Source organism: Heterodontus francisci, chromosome 20 (genome assembly GCF_036365525.1).
Source record: "Heterodontus francisci isolate sHetFra1 chromosome 20, sHetFra1.hap1, whole genome shotgun sequence".
Classification (NCBI taxonomy): Eukaryota; Metazoa; Chordata; class Chondrichthyes; order Heterodontiformes; family Heterodontidae; genus Heterodontus; species Heterodontus francisci.
Window position 1 is genome coordinate 80,762,190 of NC_090390.1, and position 20,644 is coordinate 80,782,833.

General features: G+C 44.0%; 1 protein-coding gene across 6 annotated transcripts in view; it reads right to left on the bottom strand.

Moving 5' to 3' along the window:
* Positions 1–13,125: 13,125 nt before the first annotated feature.
* The window catches only part of r3hcc1l (R3H domain and coiled-coil containing 1-like), a 181,443-nt gene continuing 173,924 nt past the window's right edge, over positions 13,126–20,644 (bottom strand). For all 6 annotated transcript variants that reach the window (XM_068053117.1, XM_068053112.1, XM_068053113.1 and 3 more), the window contains one exon: positions 13,126–16,249. In XM_068053117.1, coding sequence (XP_067909218.1) covers positions 16,197–16,249 — 53 coding nt within the window. In that variant the 3' untranslated portion in view covers positions 13,126–16,196. The remainder of the gene's footprint in view (positions 16,250–20,644) is intronic.

Genomic DNA, 20,644 nt, shown 5'->3' on the forward strand with positions numbered 1-20,644 from the left:
ACCATCCTGCATACTCTCCTTCACTGTGTCGAAATCAAAATTCATTGAACTGTCTCTAATGCTAAATCACTTATTCCCAGGACTTCATAACTTGGGAACTTTTTATTCCCTCGTCCTACAATCTAGTTGGTATTCCGCACAATGGGCCTTAGCTGTCATGCTGACTTCCTCAATGTAAACCATGAGTCAAATACCAGCCGTGAGTCAGTGGTAGCATTCTCACCTCTGAATCTGATGGTCATGGCTTCAAAACCCTCTCCAGAGATATGAGTACAAAATCAAGGCTGAGACACCAGCCTGGTGCTAAGGGAGTGCTGCACTGTTGGAAGTGCAAAGATTGTATTTTCAGCATATTAGAAAGGATACTGAATGTCAGAAGTCTCTGACAGGCCATTAACTGTGAGCTTGTGGGACAAATATTGGAGAATGAAAGAATAAAGCACAAAAAGAGCTTTAAAATAAGGTGAATAATTTCAGTGGTGGGGTCACGGTCCAAAGGGAGGTAGGAAGAAGTGTCTGTGAGTTGGCGTTGAGCTTCTGCAAGGTAGAGGGTCGGTACGCCAGACAACAACAGCACCACCCTTGTCTGCAGGTTTGATGCCCATATCGGGGTTAGACCTGAGAGAACGGAGTGCATTATATAAAAGTTTTTATTTAAAATAAGAAGTGTTTGTTCTAGTTATACTGTCCCTGAAAGGTGAACATTTTCTTCTATGACGATGTTCATGCTGCCTGAAGCTGACAAAATGTGAATTATTCAGTAATCTGTCTTGTTCATGAGTAATGGCCATTTTGAGAGGCTGATACACAAAGTGACTTTAGCTTTCTCCCGTTTCCATTTCCTACTCTCCCATGTACATTCCCTTTGGAGATTCTTGTCGTTCCACTTGATGGATTTTTACTGCCTGACCGAGTTGTTTTTACATCTTGTTTTTCTAAGAGCTTCTCACTGCCTGATTGAGATCATCTTTGGGCAACAGCCAGCAGTTTTTCACCTTCTTCCAGTTTTAGAAAAGAACTGGTTCTCAGGCGATTAAACCTGAAACTGCTTCTCTTTGTTAAGTGTCAGGATAAGTGACTCTTTAATCTAATATTCTCCTCTCAGTTTTGTTTAATCCCATAAAAGGGTTTGCTCACCTTCCAGTTTCCACAGTCTGAAAAAGGGTCTATGCCCAAAATTCTTTTTTGTATTCAGATGTTGAAGATTCTTGCGCATTTCCAGTATTTTCAGCTCTCTAATCTGCTGTTTTTAGACTTTGTTATAGAATTATAACTGACCTGTAATTGTTGCCAAATTCATGAAGCTAGAAACCTAGCATCTAATTCAGTCCCTTGTTTTTCCAAAAATATACTCTTTGTAAAAGTATTTATATAACAGTTCAAATTTGACATTATATAAAAGTGCAATACAGTTCAATTTCTTTCAATATAGTATGTGGCACACTGAGGTGCCTCACTATACTTACAAATTATATTTACAATATACCTTTCACATCAAACATACAACCTGAGGGGTTTTACACAGGTTCCAGAGCCCATCGGTGTACTATGGTGGAAGGGCCTTAGACAGTGATCTTTCCCCATTGAGCCTTTGCGGCAGCGGCCCCAAGCTTCAGTGCGTCCCTCAGCAGATAGTCCTTGAACCTGAATGCGCCAGTCTGCAGTCGGTTGTGAACAGCTCTTTACAATGGAAGACCAACAAGTTTTGGGCAGACAAAGAGCATCTTTCACTGAATCTTTAGATAAAGGCGGGGAACAACGTCACCTCATCCCAATGGCCACCTTTGTGTGTGGCTGCATCAAGCAGCGTGTAGACCCACGGTGCACAAACACCAAGTGTCACTACGTGCTGAGGTTCTATCTGTCCCTGGTGTTGCGAAGGATGGGTCTGGCCACGTTTCCGCGGAAAGATCCATTCAGTTGGACTGTGCCGTGCCACTTGTCCCTCATGGAAAGTTTTGTGCAGAAAAACACCTTTGACCACAAGTCTATCGGGCAGTGATCAGCACGAAACGTCCTCCAGGCCTTGCGGGAAAAGGAGATGGTGGGTACCGTCGGATGGTTCCCCGAGCAGACTGTCAAAGTCATTTGGCAGAATGCCTCATTTCCAGAACTTCCAAACAAGCACAAAGACAGCTTGGCTGGTGGTGAGACGAGCCCTCCCTATCAGATCCTTCATGCACACGAGTCTCAGTGCCACACATGCCACCTCGAGGTGGCTGTGGTGGGTAAGAGACGGTTGCCCACCTCCTTCTGAAATGCGTCTTTGCAAAAAGGTCTCAAAAGAGATGCCCAGTTTCTGTTTCACCTTGGCTATACGCTCCTCCCAGGTTTTGGTGCACGCCCGGCCCCTCTAAACCACATCTCCAGCACAAGGGTGATGGAAGCAGAGACAATGACTTCAAGAGGAAGTTAGATGTCCACTTAAGGGAAATGGTCTTGCAGGGCTATGGTGATCAAACGGGGGAGTGGGGCTGACTGGATAACTCCGTGGAGAATCAGCATGGACATGATGGGCTGAATGGCCTCCTTCTGTGCCATAAATGATTCAATGACCTTCAGGTCGACTGAGCAGATGGTGAAAAGGACAAAAGATCGGTCAGCCCAATCCCTAAAGAATACTGGCCTCGTTCTTGCTGCGATTTACTTTGGCTCCCGAACTGACAGCGGATCTGACCTGAAGACAGTGACATCATCCATGTACAGTGAGACCTGAATTCAGACCCTTGTTGCAGTGTGAAGTGATATAGCCCACTTTTTATAGCTGCAAATGACTTTGCCACATTGATTCCCCATGCACACACAGTATCCACATCATGTTGATTGTGGTCTTTGTTCTTTGTGGAATTGCAGCAACCCACGAAGAACAGATTGATTGCTCTGAGGTCATTCTTCACACAATATGCAATAAACAGACCTATGGCCAGCAATGTGTACCACAGTTATGCAATTCCATACAAACAGGAATGCGACAGTATTTTGCAATGACTAATTCAATTTAGTGGCTACTTTTACACAGCATCACCTAAATATTGAGAGATCCTTTAATTCCTTAAAAGGAATAAAGTAGTCCTCTACAAATGCATTCAGAGTTTAATCTTCTAGTGCTAGTCAGAAATATTATGAAACAGTAAAGCTATTCGTCTGCTTCTTAATTTAAACAGTTATTGACACAGCTGGACCAATAGCACAGTAAGGCCAGTGCTACAGTTGGGCCAATGGCATATTTTTACAATGGTACAGTAGGCAAAGTGTCAAGTGCTGGGTTATTATCCAATGGATTGAATTACAGCTTTATCATTTAATGTTTTTTTCCCCAGATACCAGAGTCAATTATGGCAAAAATACTGCCAGCACCCTCAGAATCCTGTTGTATAGGACTTTGGTTCGGCCACATTTGGAATACTGCGTACAGTTCTGGTCGCCACATTATCAAAAGGATGTGGATGCTTTGGAGAGGGTGCAGAGGAGGTTCACCAGGATGTTGCCTGGTATGGAGGGCGCTAGCTATGAAGAGAGGTTGAGCAGATTAGGATTATTTTCATTAGAAAGACGGAGGTTGAGGGGGGACCTGATTGAGGTGTACAAAATCATGAGAGGTATAGACAGGGTGGATAGCAAGAGGCTTTTTCCCAGAGTGGGGGTTTCAATTACTAGAGGACACGAGTTCAAAGTGAAAGGGGAAAAGTTTAGGGGGGATATGCGTGGAAAGTTCTTTACGCAGAGGGTGGTGGGCACCTGGAACGCATTGCCAGCGGAGGTGGTAGATGCGGGCACGATGGAGTCTTTTAAGATGTATCTAGACAGATACATGAATGGGCAGGAAGAAAAGAGATACAGAACCTTAGAAAATAGGCGACATGTTTAGAGAGAGGATCTGGATCGGCGCAGGCTTGGAGGGCCGAAGGGCCTGTTCCTGTGCTGTAATTATCTTTGTTCTTTGTTCTTAATCCCAAGTTATCCTACCATGTGATCATAGTCTGTATCAGTAAAGAGCAGAGAAAGTGATAGCAATGGAGACTTACACAGGTGAGGTGAGAGTGACTGCCCTTGACATCAAGGCAGCATTTGACCGAGTATTGCATCAAGCAGCCCGAGCAAAACTGGAGTCAATTGGAATCAGGGTGAAAACTCTCTGCTGGTTGGAGTTGTACCTAGCGCAAAGGAAGATGGTTGTGGTTGTTGGAGGTCAATCATCTCAGCTCCAGGACATCACTGCAGGAGTTCCTTAGGTTAGTGTCCTAGGCTCAATCATCTTCAGTTGCTTCATCAATGACCTTCCTTCAATCATAACATCAGAAGTGGGGATGCTCGCTGATGTTCAGTACCATTCGTGCCTCCTCAGAAACTGAAGTAGTCCGTGTAGGAATGCAGCAAGACCTGGACAATATCCAGGCTTGGGCTGATAAGTGGCAAATAACATTTGCACCATACAAGTGCCAGGCAATGACCATCTCCAACAAGAGAGAATCCAACCCCATCTGCCCTTGAAATTCAATGGCATTACCATCGCTGAATCCCCCACTATGAACATCCTAGGGGCTACCATTGACCAGAAACTGAACTGAAGTAGCCATGTAAGTACTGTGGCCACAAGAGCAGGTCAGAGGCTAGGAATCCTACGGCGAGTAACTCACCTCCTGACTCCCCAAAGCCTGTCCACCATCTACAAGGCACAAGTCAGGAGTGTGATGGAATACTCTCCACTTGCCTGGATGGGTGCAACTCCAACAACACTCAAGAAGCTTGACACCATCCAGGACAAAGCAGCCCGCTTGACTGGCACCCCATCCACAAACATTCATTCCCTCCACCACCGACGTAGTGGCAGCAGTGTGTACCATCTACAAGATGCACTGCAGCAACGCACCAAGGCTCCTTAGACAGCACCTTCCAAACCTGCAACCTCCACCTAGAAGGACAACGGCAGCAGATGCATGGGAACACCACCACCTGCAAGTTCCCCTCCAAGCTACACACCATCCTGACTTGGAACTATATCGCCGTTCCTTCACGGTCACTAGGTCAAAATCCTGGAACTCCCTTCCTAACAGCACTGTGGGTGTACCTACACCACATGGATTGAAGCGATTCAAGAAGGCAGCTCACCACCACCACCTTCTCAAGGGCAATGTGAGATGGGCAATAAATGCTGCCCTAGCCAGCGATGCCCACATGCCATAAGTGAATATATAAAAAAAAGACTCATGATTAAGAGTGCACAGTCTGATTTTAGTGCAGGCTGTCTGGAAATACATTAGCACTTGACTTTATAGACTGCCTTTCAAGACAGAAAACTGTAAAAAAAAACACTTCAGGTTTTGAATGATTTTTTGGTGTAAGTTACATATGCTGATGCTAAAAATTTAAGACACCAGAAGTCTCGTTTTATAATTGTAATCAGTTCCTTTTTGCAATAAATGCTGGCCTTAACCAGTGACACCCATATTCCAATAATTAATTTAAAAAAAAATTGGAATCTTGACAAATAAGTAGTTTAGAGAAAACACGTTTGATATTTCTAGGAAACAAAATGGTAAAGGATTTTCCTCATGGTGGTGTGGGAGGTTGAGGCGGGGGGGAATGGGGGCAGGAGCTGGAATGGACTTCCAGACTCACCCCGTGGTGGTCTGTTTTTCTGGGTCAGGATTACTAATGTATTCAGGACATTTCACTCAGTCACTGCTTGGAAGGGCCTGACCAAAAAGATCAGACTGTTGATGCCTTTCTAAATATAAACCAGCTTCAAACATTCCTCATGGAGGAGAGCGGTGCGGAAGCAGAAGAGCACCCGCAGCTAATGGAAATAGTTTAATTATTGGGATGTGGGCAGTGCTGGCAAGCCTGGCATTTATTGTCCATCCCTAGTTGCCCTTGAGAAGGTGGTGGTGAGCTGCCTTCTTGAACCGCTGCAGTCCTTGTGAAGATGCTCCCACAATGCTGTTAGGTAAGAAGTTCCAGGACTTTGCTCCAGCGACATTGAAGGAATGGCGGCAATATAGTCCCAAGTTGGGATGGTGTCTAAGACTGGGAAAGGAACTTGGGGGTGGTGACATTCCCATGCAGTGGCGTCCATTGTCCTTGTAGGTGGTGGAGGTTGTGAGTTTTGGGAGATAGACAAAGGTGAATTTGGAGAGCCCCTGTAATCATTTGCCACTTGTCTTTGGCTGAGGAGAAATTGGATGTCGGATCAAGCTATGCCCTCCTGTCAGCATTTAGTGGGGCAAGCAAAGAGCAGCCGAGTGCTCCATTCTCCAAAGGGAACACAATTCCAAGGCTTTTCTTTGGCTGTATAGAGCTTTAAGACCTCCTGAACTCATGAAAGGCACTATATGAATGCAAGTTCTTTCTTTCCTTTCTCAAAACATTGCCTGGACATAGATTGCTGGTCTGAAAACAAGCTAATTTCTCCTCTTCCTGTACATCACTTACTCTTTTCTAAATCTTACAATTGCGAATCTCAAACCCTGAAAATATCTTGTAGAATTTTATTAGTTTCTAAGATTCACAAATAGAAACAAAGCAAATCACAACATTACTATCGGGCCTTGCTCTATTTACTTTACTAAATATACCTTGGGGTTTACATGCTTGCATCTTAAAATTAGATCTGATTATACGCGATGAAAATAATACTGCTAGAAGACCAACAATAGCGCATCGGAGCACAAGATAGGTTTGGACTGAGTCGGCCCATTGACTTCATCCTCTCAGAATATCAACCCTTCCAATTGCAGTGTGTGGCTGTTTTCTAAATTAGTCCAGTGTCCTGTTCCAGATGTTGATCAACCATCACAGCCCAGGAATTACAAAGGAAAAAAAAAAACCCTCGCCGCTTGCCAGACAAACAATGGGGTAAATTTTCAACAATTGGTTAGCCACCTGATTGCCTGTTTTGGCAACAAAGAGGCTGGAGCCATTTTTAGGCCCAGGCCTCGCATAAATAGAATCAGCGAGCTACTCGGACTCAGACTGGCACAATATCTAGGGGCACAACAGTACCCGGCCAGCAGTAAGCTACACCAGAGGGCAGTGCTGTGATTTTAACAGGGGAGGCCAGAGGTGGCCGCGGTCTGGAATATCGTCGTAAAGCTTTGAGGAGCGCTAAAGTAATTTAAGGCTCACCCTTTTCAGAGCCTCTTCAGTTGCATTGCCAGTAAAACTGGAGAGTTTGTCTCCTAAAATGGCAATCGGTGTCCTTATTGTCATAGTTGACTTGATTTGCATATTCAAAGGGCGTGGTCACCTGAAACAGGTGGGGGCTTGGCCCATCCTGGGTGGGCCTCCCATCAAAATGGTGGCAGCTGGAGAATGACCGACCCCATTTTGAGGCCATCACCGCCCTGCCACCACCAATTTCGACAAGTTAAAATCAGCCACAATGAATGGGACCATTAAAACCAACTCAGAATCCCAAATACATCTCTCATTAGTAAGGAGTTAGAACGCACCTAACTTGCACTGCTGTTGAATCCAAAAAAAGAAAATTCCTGATATTGTCGCAAGGAAATCAGTAAATTCCCTGTTGAAAGTTACAATTGAATCTGCTTCCACTGCCCTATCAGGTAGTGCTTTCCAGATCTTAACAACTTGCTGTGTAATTTTTGTTACCCGTCATGTCGCTTCTGGCTCTTTTGCCAATTGCCTTAAAATCTGTTTCCTCTGGATACTGACCCATCTGCCACTGTTTCTCCTTATTTAATGCATTTTTAAGGGAATAAAAGTTGAAAAGTGCTTTGGCACTCACCATAAATCTGTTGTATTTTCTGGCACAGAGCTGGTGTCACACTGCCTGGTCTGAAGAGGTAGGTCAGATGCTTTTCCTCTTCCTCTATGGAAGTCGATGCTCTATTTATAACTTTCAGACTAATGGTTCCAAGGTCAAAGATATCAGCAACGGCAAAGAGGATCTGCTACCCATGAGAGAGATCTGGAATTTTAACCAGATGTTTGAATGTTCAAAATTCCTCCTCCAGAACCATTAAGTCCTTCCTGTCCCATTATGTTGAAAGTCTCTCTCAAATGTTAATTCATGGGTCATATGCATTGATGCGTGGAACATATCCCATCTATCAACACTGCAAGTTACTTCCACATTTTATTGCTACATATTCATTTTTCAATAACTGAAGCAGCTCCTGACTTCTGTCACCATCATCATCCACATTAGGGCGGCGCAGTGGTTAGCACCGCAGCCTCACAGCGCCAGCGACCTGGGTTCAATTCTGGGTACTGCCTGTGTGGAGTTTGCAAGTTCTCCCTGTGTCTGCGTGGGTTTTCTCCGGGTGCTCCGGTTTCCTCCCGCATGCCAAAAGACTTGCAGGTTGATAGGTAAATTGGCCATTATAAATTGCCCCTCGTATAGGTAGGTGGTAGGGAAATATATAGGGACAGGTGGGGATGTGGTAGGAATATGGGATTAGTGTAGGATTAGTATAAATGGGTGGTTGATGGTCGGCGTGACTCGGTGGGCCGAAGGGCCTGTTTCAGTGCTGTATCTCTAAACTAAACTAAACAAAACACATGCTGACTGCGTCTTCCTTTGATAGCTCACAGTGCCTTTTGGAAGTTAAGGGATCTGTGGCCGTGTGCTTATGTTTTCAGAGGTCTCCAAGTCAGTATTAAAATTTGCAGGAGCAGGCGTGTGGAATAGCTTACATATATATAGCACCTTTAACGTAGTGATGTGCCTTCGGTTGCTTTTACAGGAGGGTTATCAGACAAAACAAATTGACACTGAGCCACCAAGAGATTAAATCTGATGACAGGTAGATTTTATGGAACATCTTAAAAAGAAAGTGGAGAGATTTAGGGCGCAAAGCAGCTGAGAGGCTATTCCGTTGCACTGATTCTGCTTCTCACTGCTTGGACAGACGGACCAATTTTTAAAAATTCATTCATGGGATGTGGGCGTCGCTGGCCAGGCCAGCATTTATTGCCCTTGAGAAGGTGGTGGTGAACTGCTTTCTTGAACCGCTGCAGTCCATGTGGGGTAGGTACACCCACAGTGCTGGATTTTGACCCAGTGACAGTGAAGGAACAGTGATATGGTTCCAAGTCAGGATGGTGTGTGACTTGGACGGGAACCTGCAGGTGGTGATGTTCCCATACATTTGCTGCTCTTGTCCCTCAAGGTGGTAGAGGTCACGGGTTTGGAAGGTGCTGTCTAAACAGCCTTGGTGCGTTGCTGCAGTGCATCTTGTAGATGGTACACACTGGTGCCACTGTGCGTAGGTGGTGGAGGGAGCAAATGTTTGTGGATGGTGTGCTAATCAAGCGGGCTGCTTTGTCCTGGATGGTGTTGAGCTTCTTGGGAGTGTTGTTGGAGCTGTACCCATCCAGGCAAGTGGAGAGTATTACATCACACTCCTGATTTGTGCCTTGTAGATGGTGGACAGGCTTTGGGGAGTCAGGAGGTGAGTTACTTGCCACAGGATTCCTAGCCTCTGACCTGCTTTTGCAGCCACGGTATTTTATATGGCTACTCCAGTTCAGTTTCTGGTCAATGGTAGCCCCTAGGATGTTCATAGTGGGGGATTCAACAATGGTAATGCCATTGAATGTCAAGGGGAGATGGTTAGATTTTCTCTTGTTGGCGATGGTCCTTGCCTGGTACTTGTGAGGCGCAAATGTTACTTGCCACTTATCAGCCCAAGCCTGGATATTGTCCAAGTCTTGCTGCATTTCCACACGGACTGCTTCAGTATTTGAGTCGTCGCGAATGGTGCTGAACATTGTGCAATCATCAGTGAACCTCCCCACTTCTGACCTTCTGATTGAAGGAAGGTCATTGATGAAGCAACTGAAGATGGTTGGGCCTTGGACACGACCCTGAGGAACTCCTGCAGGACATACCTGGGCAATTTTCCACATTGCCGGGTAGATGCCAGTGTTGTAGCTATACGGGAACAGCTTGGCTAGGGGTGTGGCCAGTTCTGGAGCACAGGTCTTCAATACTGTTGCCGGAATATTGTCAGGACCCATAGCCTTTGCCGTATCTTGATATTACGTGGAGTGAATCGAATTGGCTGAAGTCTGACATCAGCAATGCTGGAGACTTCAGGAGGGGGCAGAGATGGATCATCAACTCAGCACTTCTGGCTGAAGATTGTTGCAAATGCTGCTGCCTTATCTTTCGCACTGATGTGCTGGGCCCCCCTATCATTGAGGATGGGGATATTTGTGGAGCCATCTCCTCCAGTTAGTTGTTTAATCGTCCACCAACATTCACGGCTGGATGTGGCAGGACTTCAGAGCTTAGATCTGATCCGTTGGTTATGGGATCGCTTAGCTCTGTGTATTGCATACTGCTTATGCAATCTGGCATGCAAGTAGTCCTGGGTTGTAGCTTCACCAGGCTGACACCTCATTTTGAGGTATGCCTGGTTCGGTTCCTGGCATGCCCTCCTGCACTCTTCATTGAACCAGGGTTGGTCTCCTGGCTTGATGGTAATGGTAGAGTGGGAGATATGCCGGGCCATGAGGTTACAGATTGTGGTGGAGTACAATTCTGCTGCCCACAGCACCTCATGGATGCCCAGTTTTGCATTGCTAGATCTGTTCGAAATCTATCCCATTTAGCATGGTGATAGTGCCACACAACACGATGGACAGTATCCTCAATGTGAGGGCGGGACTTTGTCTCCAAAAGGACTGTGCAGTGGTCACTCCTACCAATACAGCCATGGACAGAAGCATCTGCAAGAGGCAGATTGGTGAGGACAAGGTAAAGTATGTTTTTCCCTCGTGTTGGATCCCCCACCACCTGCCGCAGGCTCAGTCTAGCAGCTATGTCCTTTAGTACTCGGCCAGCTCGGTCAGTAGTGGTGCTATCGAGCCACTCTTGGTGATGGACATTGAAGTCCCCCACCCAGAGTACATTTTGTGCCCTTGCCACCCTCAGTGCTTCTTCCATGTGGTGTTCAACATGGAGGAGTACTGACTCATCAGCTGAGGCAGGGTGGTAGATGATAATCAGTAGGAGGTTACCTTGCCCACGTTTGACCTGATACCATGAGACATCATGGGGTCCGGAGTCAATGTTGAGGACTCCCAGGGCAACTCCCTCCCTACTGTATACCACTGTGCCGCCACCTCTGCTGGGTCTGTCCTGCCGGTGGGACAGGACATACCCTGGCATGGTGATGGCAGGGTCTGGGACATTGTCTGTAAGGTATGATTCCGTGAGTATGACTATGTCAGGCTGTTGCTTGACTAGTCTGTGGGACAGCTCTCCCAACTTTGGCACAAGCCCCCAGATGTTACTAAGGAGGACTTTGCAGGGTCGACAGGGCTGGGTTTGCTGTTGTCATTTCCGGTGCCTAGGTCGATGCCGGGTGGTCCATCCTGTTTCATTCCATCCTGTTTCATTTCTTTTTATAGGAATAGATACAACTGCGTGGCTTGCTAGGCCATTTCAGAAGGCATATAAGAGTTCACCACATTGCTGTGGGTCTGGAGTCACATGTAGGTCAGACCAGCTAAGGACAGCAGATTTCCTTCCTTAAAAGGACATTAGTGAACCAGATGGGTTTTTACAACAATCGACAATGGTTTCATGGCCATCATTAGACTAACTTTTAATTACTTCTTAATAAGTTTGCAGACCCTGAAAATGATCTTTTAGGTCGTCAACATTGCTGTATCTGGGGCCAAGCCATTTGCTGGGAATACAGCGTCTTGAGAATTCTGTATCCTGTATTTTTCTGCAATTGCTGGCTTCCTAGCAGGTTATTGCCGGTGCTGGACATTAATGATCACTTTCTGCACTGACAGCAGAGTGTTCCATGGACAGCTGGAATTATCTTTCCAGTCGTGGTGATGGGAGAGCCCAACAGTTTTGTTATTTGCTGGGGATGGAGGGTGGGGGCTCTTCAGGCAGGCAGGTGGAGGGACCACCAGGAGCATGTGAACATTGTCGGACAGATTGGATTGTGCTAACAATTAATGAGGAACTCTGCAATTATAAGGTAGCATCAAACAGAAGCTAAATCTTTTGTAACTAGATGGACTGTCAAAGAGCAGAATTCAATACGCTGAACAAGGTTTTTATGCCTCCAAACAGCACAAGGAGGGCAGGTTGATTCAGAGCAGATCACTCTTCTATTGCTCCTTCCATCGAGGGATGTTTTGTGGTTTGAGGGAAACAGGTTTAAAAAAGGGGCAATTTATTATTTTGCAAAGCTCAGTTTCCCTCACTGCACCCCAGCCCAACTCAGAGAAAGGTGAACACTAAACCAGCAACACATACTTTGTACCTCTTGGTCTCTGTGGAAGGGTAGAAGTAACAAGCATCCATAAAACTAAAGTGTAGACATGCATCAGCCGTTCAGTTTTGGGGTTGAATCCAGGTGGTGGCGGGGTGAAAGTTTCCTCCAACTGTGGGCTGCAAAGGTTTTTTGTAAAATGAACTTTGGCTGTCTCAATTTTCTGGTAGCCATGGACCCACAGACAGCACTGTCCTCCATCCTCACTAACTGGAAATCTCTCAGAGAAACTGCAGGAAGATTTTGAGACAATAAAAAGTGGTACTCGCTTAGTTGGGGTGCTCTGCTGAGCTGGGCTAAGCAACAGTGGTGAAAACATCGTTTGTGGGCCAGGGTTGATGATTCATAAACCTGTTCCTTATAAATGCATTTAGCAGACAGATAAAATCCTCCCCTATTGTTGGGCAAGAGCAGAGGTGGCTTTACTTTGCAGCTAACCATTTTGTAGCAGACCTGGATGTCCAGAACAAGGGGGCATAACCTTAAAATTAGAACTGCGCTGTTCAGGGAGTGATGTCAGGAAGCACTTCTTCACCTAAAGGGTAATTGAAATCTGGAACTCTATCCTCAAAAGTTGAGGCTGGGGAATTGAAAGTTTCAAAACTGAGATTGATGGGATTTTTTTTCGTTAAGCAAGGGTTACGGAACCAAGGTGGGTAGATGGAGTTAAGGTACAGATCAGCCGTGACCTAACTGAATAGAGGAATAGGTTTGAGTGCCTGAATGGCCGCCTCCTCTTCCTACCTTCCTTGATGCTGACACTGGGCCAATGAAATGGGAAATTGTCCGATTCTCCGCCACAAACATCCCTCAACAAAAGCAGAGGACGCAGCTGCCTGCAGAAATTCCTTGGCCTAAAACAGGACTATTTAATGAAAAGATCAAATAAAATGAAAAGACAAACACATTTGAAAAAGAGCACAAGATACAAAATAGTTGCCAAGGTAACTTAGAGTTGTACGATTAGCGCTGGCTTTGCTTCTGCTGCTCATTGTAAGTGAGGTCGATTTTGTAAAATTTTGTAAAAGCAGAGATCACTGCTGTAATTATTGCCTCATTTTTGCTTTACTTAAAAAGACAAACATTTACAAAGGTTTCTTTTAAAATTAAGAAAATTTACAAATCTCTGAAGTATTTGCACAAATCTCAGCTCCCTGTGACCATTATTCGAAAACCTGGTGTATGAGTTGCAGTTTCATTTATGCTTTTATAGGCTCTAGAGCCAAGTAAATTAATACATTACTTGTAAGTTTCATTTTATTTTGAAATGTCAATTCTGGGCAAATAGTTTAAATACAACAGGGACACATTAAAAATAAGTTAGCAAATGAAAGGAAATCAGATAGAACTTTAAATTAAACAAAGGATAATCGAATTGTAGAATGTGTTACCATGGAAGGTCACTGAAGCCAGATCGAGTAAATGGATTCAAGAGGAGCAATTAGATGTGCTTCCGAAGAGAGAGATAGTGAGAATGGAGGTAGATGGGAGTCAGAGCAATCAAAAATGGGTATGCTTGATTTCACTTGCACCCAGATGTAACTGAACAGCTCCGATTTTATAATCAGTAATTCAGAACTCATTTTACAAATAAGTGACTGAGCTTTTAAATTGAGCACCTGATGATTAAGTGAAGACTGTACATATACACAGCAACTCTCTTTGGGTCCTCACATTGCTGATTAACACAACTGGATTTGTCTGGAGCAACACACTGCGGCCTAGGCCATTTTTTTTTTAGGTTTCACTGTAAGACGTACAAAATCGCACAAGCAAAACGCTGATAAAACGCTACACAGCAATAACGATATGTGACTTATTCAGTCACTGTAAACTAGTGGCTTTGAGTGCGTACGACAAGTTCAAAGTATTACCATCTCAGGGGCTTCTGACCCCAGTTATGCAAGTTACTTCGGTGATTGCCTATAACATGACAAATAAACAGCACACTGCACCCCAGAGGAATCAAAAGGGAATAAGCTAGCTGCAGAGTTTGGGTGAAGTCAGCAAGAAGGATTTTGATTTCCTCTGAAAAAGTGCACTGGTTTGGGTAAAATCCCTTTATATGTTGTTAAAATTAATGGGTTAACAATTTGAGTTGTAAATTAAAGCCCCTAAATTGAAACTTAAGCAGCATGGACTAAAAGAAAGACTTGTATTTATAGAACATCTTTCATGACCACCAGATGTCCCAAAGTGTTTTATAGCCAATTAAGTATTTTTTGAAGCATGGTCACTATTGTAGGAAATGCAGCAGCTAATTTGTGCACAGCAAGCTCCCACAAACAGCAATGTGATAATGACCAGATAATTTTTTTGTGATTTTGATTGAGGGATAAATATTGGCTAGGACACTAGAGATAAATCCCCTGCCCCTCTTCGAAATAGTGCCACGGGGTCCTTTATGCCCACCTGAGAGGGCAGATGGGTCTCACGGTTTAACGTCTCATCTGAAAGATCATATCTCCAAAAGTGCAGCATTCCCTCGGTACCACATTGCAGCGTCAGCCTCAATTTTTGTGCTCAAGTTCTGGAGTGGGACTTGAACCCACAACTTTCTGACTTAGAGGCAAGAGGCCACTCACTGAGGCACTGTTGCCAGATTAAGTCAACCATATTCTGAAATCAAATGATGGCCTTGAAATCACCACTTCCCCCTTTGTATTCATTATTTTTATATTACTTTATATTGTTAAAGTTTGTAATTTGTTTTATTGGGGGGGGTGGTGAGGGGGAAGAAGAAAATGGCCAGGATCCCATATCGCACCAACTCCTTTGCTAGAAGTGTCTCAGTACTCATGGGACCAGCTGCTGTATAATGCTTTCATAAATGTTCAACACCTTTGCATGTCCACTGTTTTAACTTGGGTCATTTCTGAATTATTTGTGTTGGACCAAAAAATGGACTCCAATATTATTAAATTAATTCTCAAAAATAACCCAGCACTTTGCCTCTTTGGACGCTCCTGACCTTTTGTTGAAGTCAAACATTTACCCACAGGTGAAAGTGATATACATCAGAGATGGTTTCAAAGGTCTTGATTTCCTGACCAACTGCAATCAGACAAACTGGCTCTTGTGTTTATATATAAAAACTTAAACTACTGACTAAAGGCATATTAAAGGAGGTTGGCAGTGCGGATGTTTACAGGCAGTATATATAATAAATGTTAACTGACTGCCTCCCACAGAGATGGGATCATTCCATGTTGGGGATGGAGGGTAGATGAAGAGAAGAGAGAAAAACAAAACCATCCTAATTCTGGCATGCTCCCCTTGCTGCCCCAATAAAGTCATTCTGCTGAGACAAAGGTTGTATGCAGCAGTCACAATAGAAGACAAAGAAACAGGGAACACAGTGCAAAAGCTCCCAGGATTATCAGTGAGGAGGGCCAGTTGGTTCACATATCTACAAACAGCCTGCAATCCTCCCATCCAACTGGTCCTTAAATAATTCCAGCTGGCTGATTCAAAACAGCAGCCCACACTGACTAAATCTGTGCAGTGAAACACATGAGGAATTGGACAAAAGTTCCTGCTTAAAATACACAGGGAGTAACTGGGATCTCTTAGCTGGAATCCAACTGTTAAATGTCTACAGTGGTTGCTCAATAAATTAAAAAAGAAAGCCTTAAAAACAGTTTAAAAAGCATCTTCAAAACACAACAGTACAGTGACTTCACTAATAAATGCACACACCTTGCAGCTTTGCAAGTTCATTTTGTATGATATACTGTATGATTCTTCTCATGGTCTTCTCAGCCTCTCCCCTGTGCAGATAATGCTGTGTACATCTTAAAGCACACACTGCATTCAATCCTCCCCAGTGCTACAGACTGAGGCACTTTCACATTGAGGAGGTCAGAGTACAGAGAACACTTCGTTGATTTCTGCTGTCCACTTCAGTGTAAGTCTTCCTGATCTCTTGGGTTACCTTCCTTCCCAAGCATCCTCAACTTGTTGTGCTGCAAGCTGTTTCTGTTCTGCAAGTGAAAAGAAGAAATTGATTTACATCATTTCATATGGAATTATAAGCACAGGAGGTGGCCATTCAATCCACTGTGCCTGTGCTGGGTCTTTCAAAGAACGACCCAATTAGGCCCACTCTCTTGCTCTTTCACCATAGCCCTGCAAATGACTCCTTTTCAAGTATTTATCCAATTCCTTTTTGAAAGCTGCTAAGAGAGGAAAGTTGCCATTTGCTTCCACCCATCCTTTCAGGCAGAGCATACTAGATCATAACTGTGTCTTCTAGCTACTGACCCTATTGCCAGTGAAAACAGTTTCTCTTTATTTACTACATCAAACACGTCACGATTTTTAATACCTCTATTAAATCTCCCCTTTAACCTTCTCTGCTCGAAGAACAACCACCCTAGCTTCTCTAGTCTTGCCACATAATTGAAGTAGCTCATTCCTGGTATCATTCTGGCAAATCTCCTCTGAACCCTCTCCATGACCTTGACATCCTTCCTAAAGTGCAGTGTCCAGAATTGGACACAATATTTCAAATGAGACTTAACCAGTGATTTATAAAGGTTTACGGTTTATTATTTGTGCTTCATTATGAGACTTTTCCCTCCTCAGATCATATCTTTAGCAAAAGCGGTGAGACACAACTATTTAGCAGTCTTCCAATAATGTTAGCACCAGCCACTGGATGATGCGCAAGAGCATCTGTGAGGAGTTCCCCAGTGCATCTGTACATAATTACACCAGCTGGTGTGATGCTGAGACACACACAGCATCTTGAAGGTCCAAGGTTCCATCACTAGTCTGTGAGAAATTAGCCAGGGTGACAAAGTTAGAGAAGGTGGTGAGGGAAGTCAGTCAAGGTGTAGACACCTATTCACCACCCAGCGACTCCCTGTGTGGACATCAGCAGCTGTGGGCCGGATAGGAGTTCAGGTGTGAGAAGAGGGGAAGAACATTAGAATAGTAAAGAGAGATGTGGATTTGATCATCAATTTTCTCTCCTTGCATGTGGGGAACTGCCTCTTGCCACAACTTTGCATTGACAGTATCCAGGTTTGGGCTGATAAGTGACAAGTAACGTTCGTGCAACACAAGTGCCGGGTAATAACCATCTCCAACAAAAGAGAATCTAACCATCTCCCCTTGATATTCAATGGCATTACAATCACTGAATCCTCCACTAACATCCTGGGGGCTTACCATTGACCAGAAATATGGAGTAGCTATATAAATACTGTGGCTACAAGAGCAGGTCAGAGGCTAGGAATCCTGCAGCGATTAACGCATCTCCTGACTCCCCAAAGCCTGTCCACCATCTGCAAGGCACAAGTCAGGAGTGTGATGGAATACTCTCCACTTGCCTGGATGGGTGCAGCTCCAACAACAATCAAGAAGCTCGACACCATCCAGGACAAAGCAGCACGCTTGATTGACACCCCATCCACAAACATTCACTCCCTCCACCACTGATGCACAGTGGCAGCAGTGTGTACCATCTACAAGATGCACTGCAGCAAGGCTTCTTCGACAGCACCTTCCAAACCTGCGAACTCTACCACCTAAAAGGACAAGGGCAGCAATTGCATGGGAACACCAATACCTGCAAGTTCCCCTCCAAGCTACCGGACTTGGAACTATATTGCCGTTGCTTCACTGTTGCTGGATCAGATTCCTGGAATTCCCTTCCTAACGGCACTGTTGGTGTACCTACCCCACATGGACTGCAGCAGTTCAAGAAGGCAGCTCACCACCACCTTCTCAAGGGCAATTGGGGATGGGCAATAAACGCTGACCTTGTCAGCGACACCTAAATCTCATGAACAAATTTTAAAAATGCTGCGGACTGGCTATATTAGGAATCAAATGTGTAAACTATGTCCCAATTCTCTGTGGCGTACTAAACTGGTGAGCTATATATTTCAGAATCTATACATACTTTTTTTTTTTAAGAACTTAGTACTGATAATTTACATTTATATAGTACATTTAACAGTAAAACAGCCCAAGGCGCTTAACAAGGGCAATAATAAAAACATTTGAAGCAGAGTTAACGTTTCGGGTCACTGACCCGAAACGTTAACTCTGCTTCTCTTTCCACAGATGCTGCCAGACCTGCTGAGTGATTCCAGCGTTTCTAGTTTTTGTTTCAGATTTCCAGCATCCGCAGTATTTTGCTTTTATATAAAAACATTTGACTTTTTTTTTTTGACACTGAGCCTTTTAAGATGCTTCTGAAAACCTTTTTGATCAAATCATATGGAAACCAAATACTGTGTAGAACTACAGTAAATTCATCAATATGTACCAGCTACTCTTCTTTTATAAGACATTGAAAGCAGAAAATCTTTATTCCATCTAGCTTATGTTACAATGGACAAAATTCCAGGCAATTGCAGCAGAGTTTGAATTTCAACAGAGTGCAAAGTCTCAGGGTACTTCCTGGGCTGGGGGGGTGGGGGTGACAAGGAAAGAGATGAATTAAAGAGACACTAAGCAGGAGTTTGGGTGATCAAAGGTTGAAAAGGTAAGCTTTTGAAGTTGGGGACAGACGTAATGAGGGGGAGGAGTTTGGGAAGAGATATGAAGTCATCACCAAAGAGAGTAGAAATGGGTTCAATTGGATTTTGTTCTAGAGAGAAGGGTATGAGAGATATGGAAGGGTGGAAGTGGTTGATTTGTGAAAGCGAGATGGACGTCTTTCCTGTTGCTAAAAATTCTATTAGATCATGCACATGTAAGATAATATATTGTGAATTCAGTCTAAATTTTGGGGGAGGGGCTAGTCACAGCATTGTTCTGTAACCTCTGTATAGTCCTCCTTAGTTTGAAGTCAATTTATTGATTGGGGTTTCAGCATATATCGATACTTCTGATGAAAGGTCAGAGACCTAGAACATTAACTCTGTTTCTCTCTCCACAGATGCTGCCAGACCTGAGTATTTCCAGCACTTTGTTTTTATTCTAGATTTCCAGCATCCACAGTATTTTGCTTTTATATAAGAGCCATCCCCTGTTGGGTGCGAATTCAGTTATGAGGTTTCAGAAATACCATTCCCACCGCTGTACTGATTTCACAAACCTGATGGTTTTGAACTTTTTGTGATTCTGCATCTTCTTCGCCAGTCCAACCACATTCAACACCATGCAAAACTAGAGTAATACCCAGAAATGCTGAAGAATTAATAAAATGACCCCTCAGAATTGCTAATGCTTCAAGTGATAAATGTGCTGCTGCAAACTGTACAGACTAGGAGTAGAAGAAAAACAACCACTGCTGCTCAAGACTGGAAGGAGATATGGTCAGGTTTAAACAAACAAATTCTAAAGTCAAGCAACAGCCTGGCTTGGAACATTTTATAAAACCACCGAATTCTTTTTGAATGGTTACTCTGCCATAAATATCAAGTCTCTCTGATCAAGACCGTCAACAGCCACCACAAAACAGACTAAATGCAGGTGTTCAGTTCCCCCAGTGAACAAGTCAGTTTTGTGGATAGATGAATAATCTGAACAGAAGCCAACTGACTGGTTTCTGTCACAAGTGCAGTGATGTTCACTTAAAAGACCCTATGAGCTTACAAATCTACCAGCATGGATTAGAGTGCAGTCAGCTTGCCTGGAAGAGTGGTTGCCACACAGGTTAACTCAAGAGCCACATTTTTTCATGAGCAGGTTTTAAGCACCAACAGCAGCTTCAACAGATGAGCTTAAGCAGGGGTGGAGACAGACGATATTAAGGTGGTGTAATAAGGCCGTCTGGTGATGGAGTCTGAAAGTTCAGCTCAGGGTCAAATAGGATCCACAAAGAAAAAAATTACAACGGTGCCCAGAATGCTGGGGACCGCAATGACCTTCTACAGGTGTTAATTTGATATTCCTATTTATCCAACCCTAAACTCATTTGATTGCACCCTCTCATTTTTATATTGCCACATTAGTCTCTTCTTCTTACTTTAACAGCAAAACTTTCTTGGAAGAAAAGCTTGCATACATAAATGCAATATATAAATGCAAGCCTTTATTTTTCATTTTATAGCACCTTTCATGACCTCAGGATGTCCCAAAACACTTTACAATTAATTAAGTACTTCGGTAATGTAGTCACTATTGTAACGTAGGAAAGGTGACAGCCAATTTGCACACAAGATCCCACAAACATCAGCTGATCTATTTTATATATGTTGATCGAGGGATGAATGTTGGCCAGGACACCGAGCGAACAATCCTGCTGTTCTCTGAAATAGAGCCACAGGATCTCTTGTGCCCATCTAAGAGGGCAGACAGAGCCTCAGGATTAACATTTCACTTGAAAGTCAGCACCTGAGTAGTTCTCCCTCCCCAACTAGAAATCCACCCAGCTCCCCCTTTCATTGAGTTTAGGGCAATCTAGTCAAGCATATTAG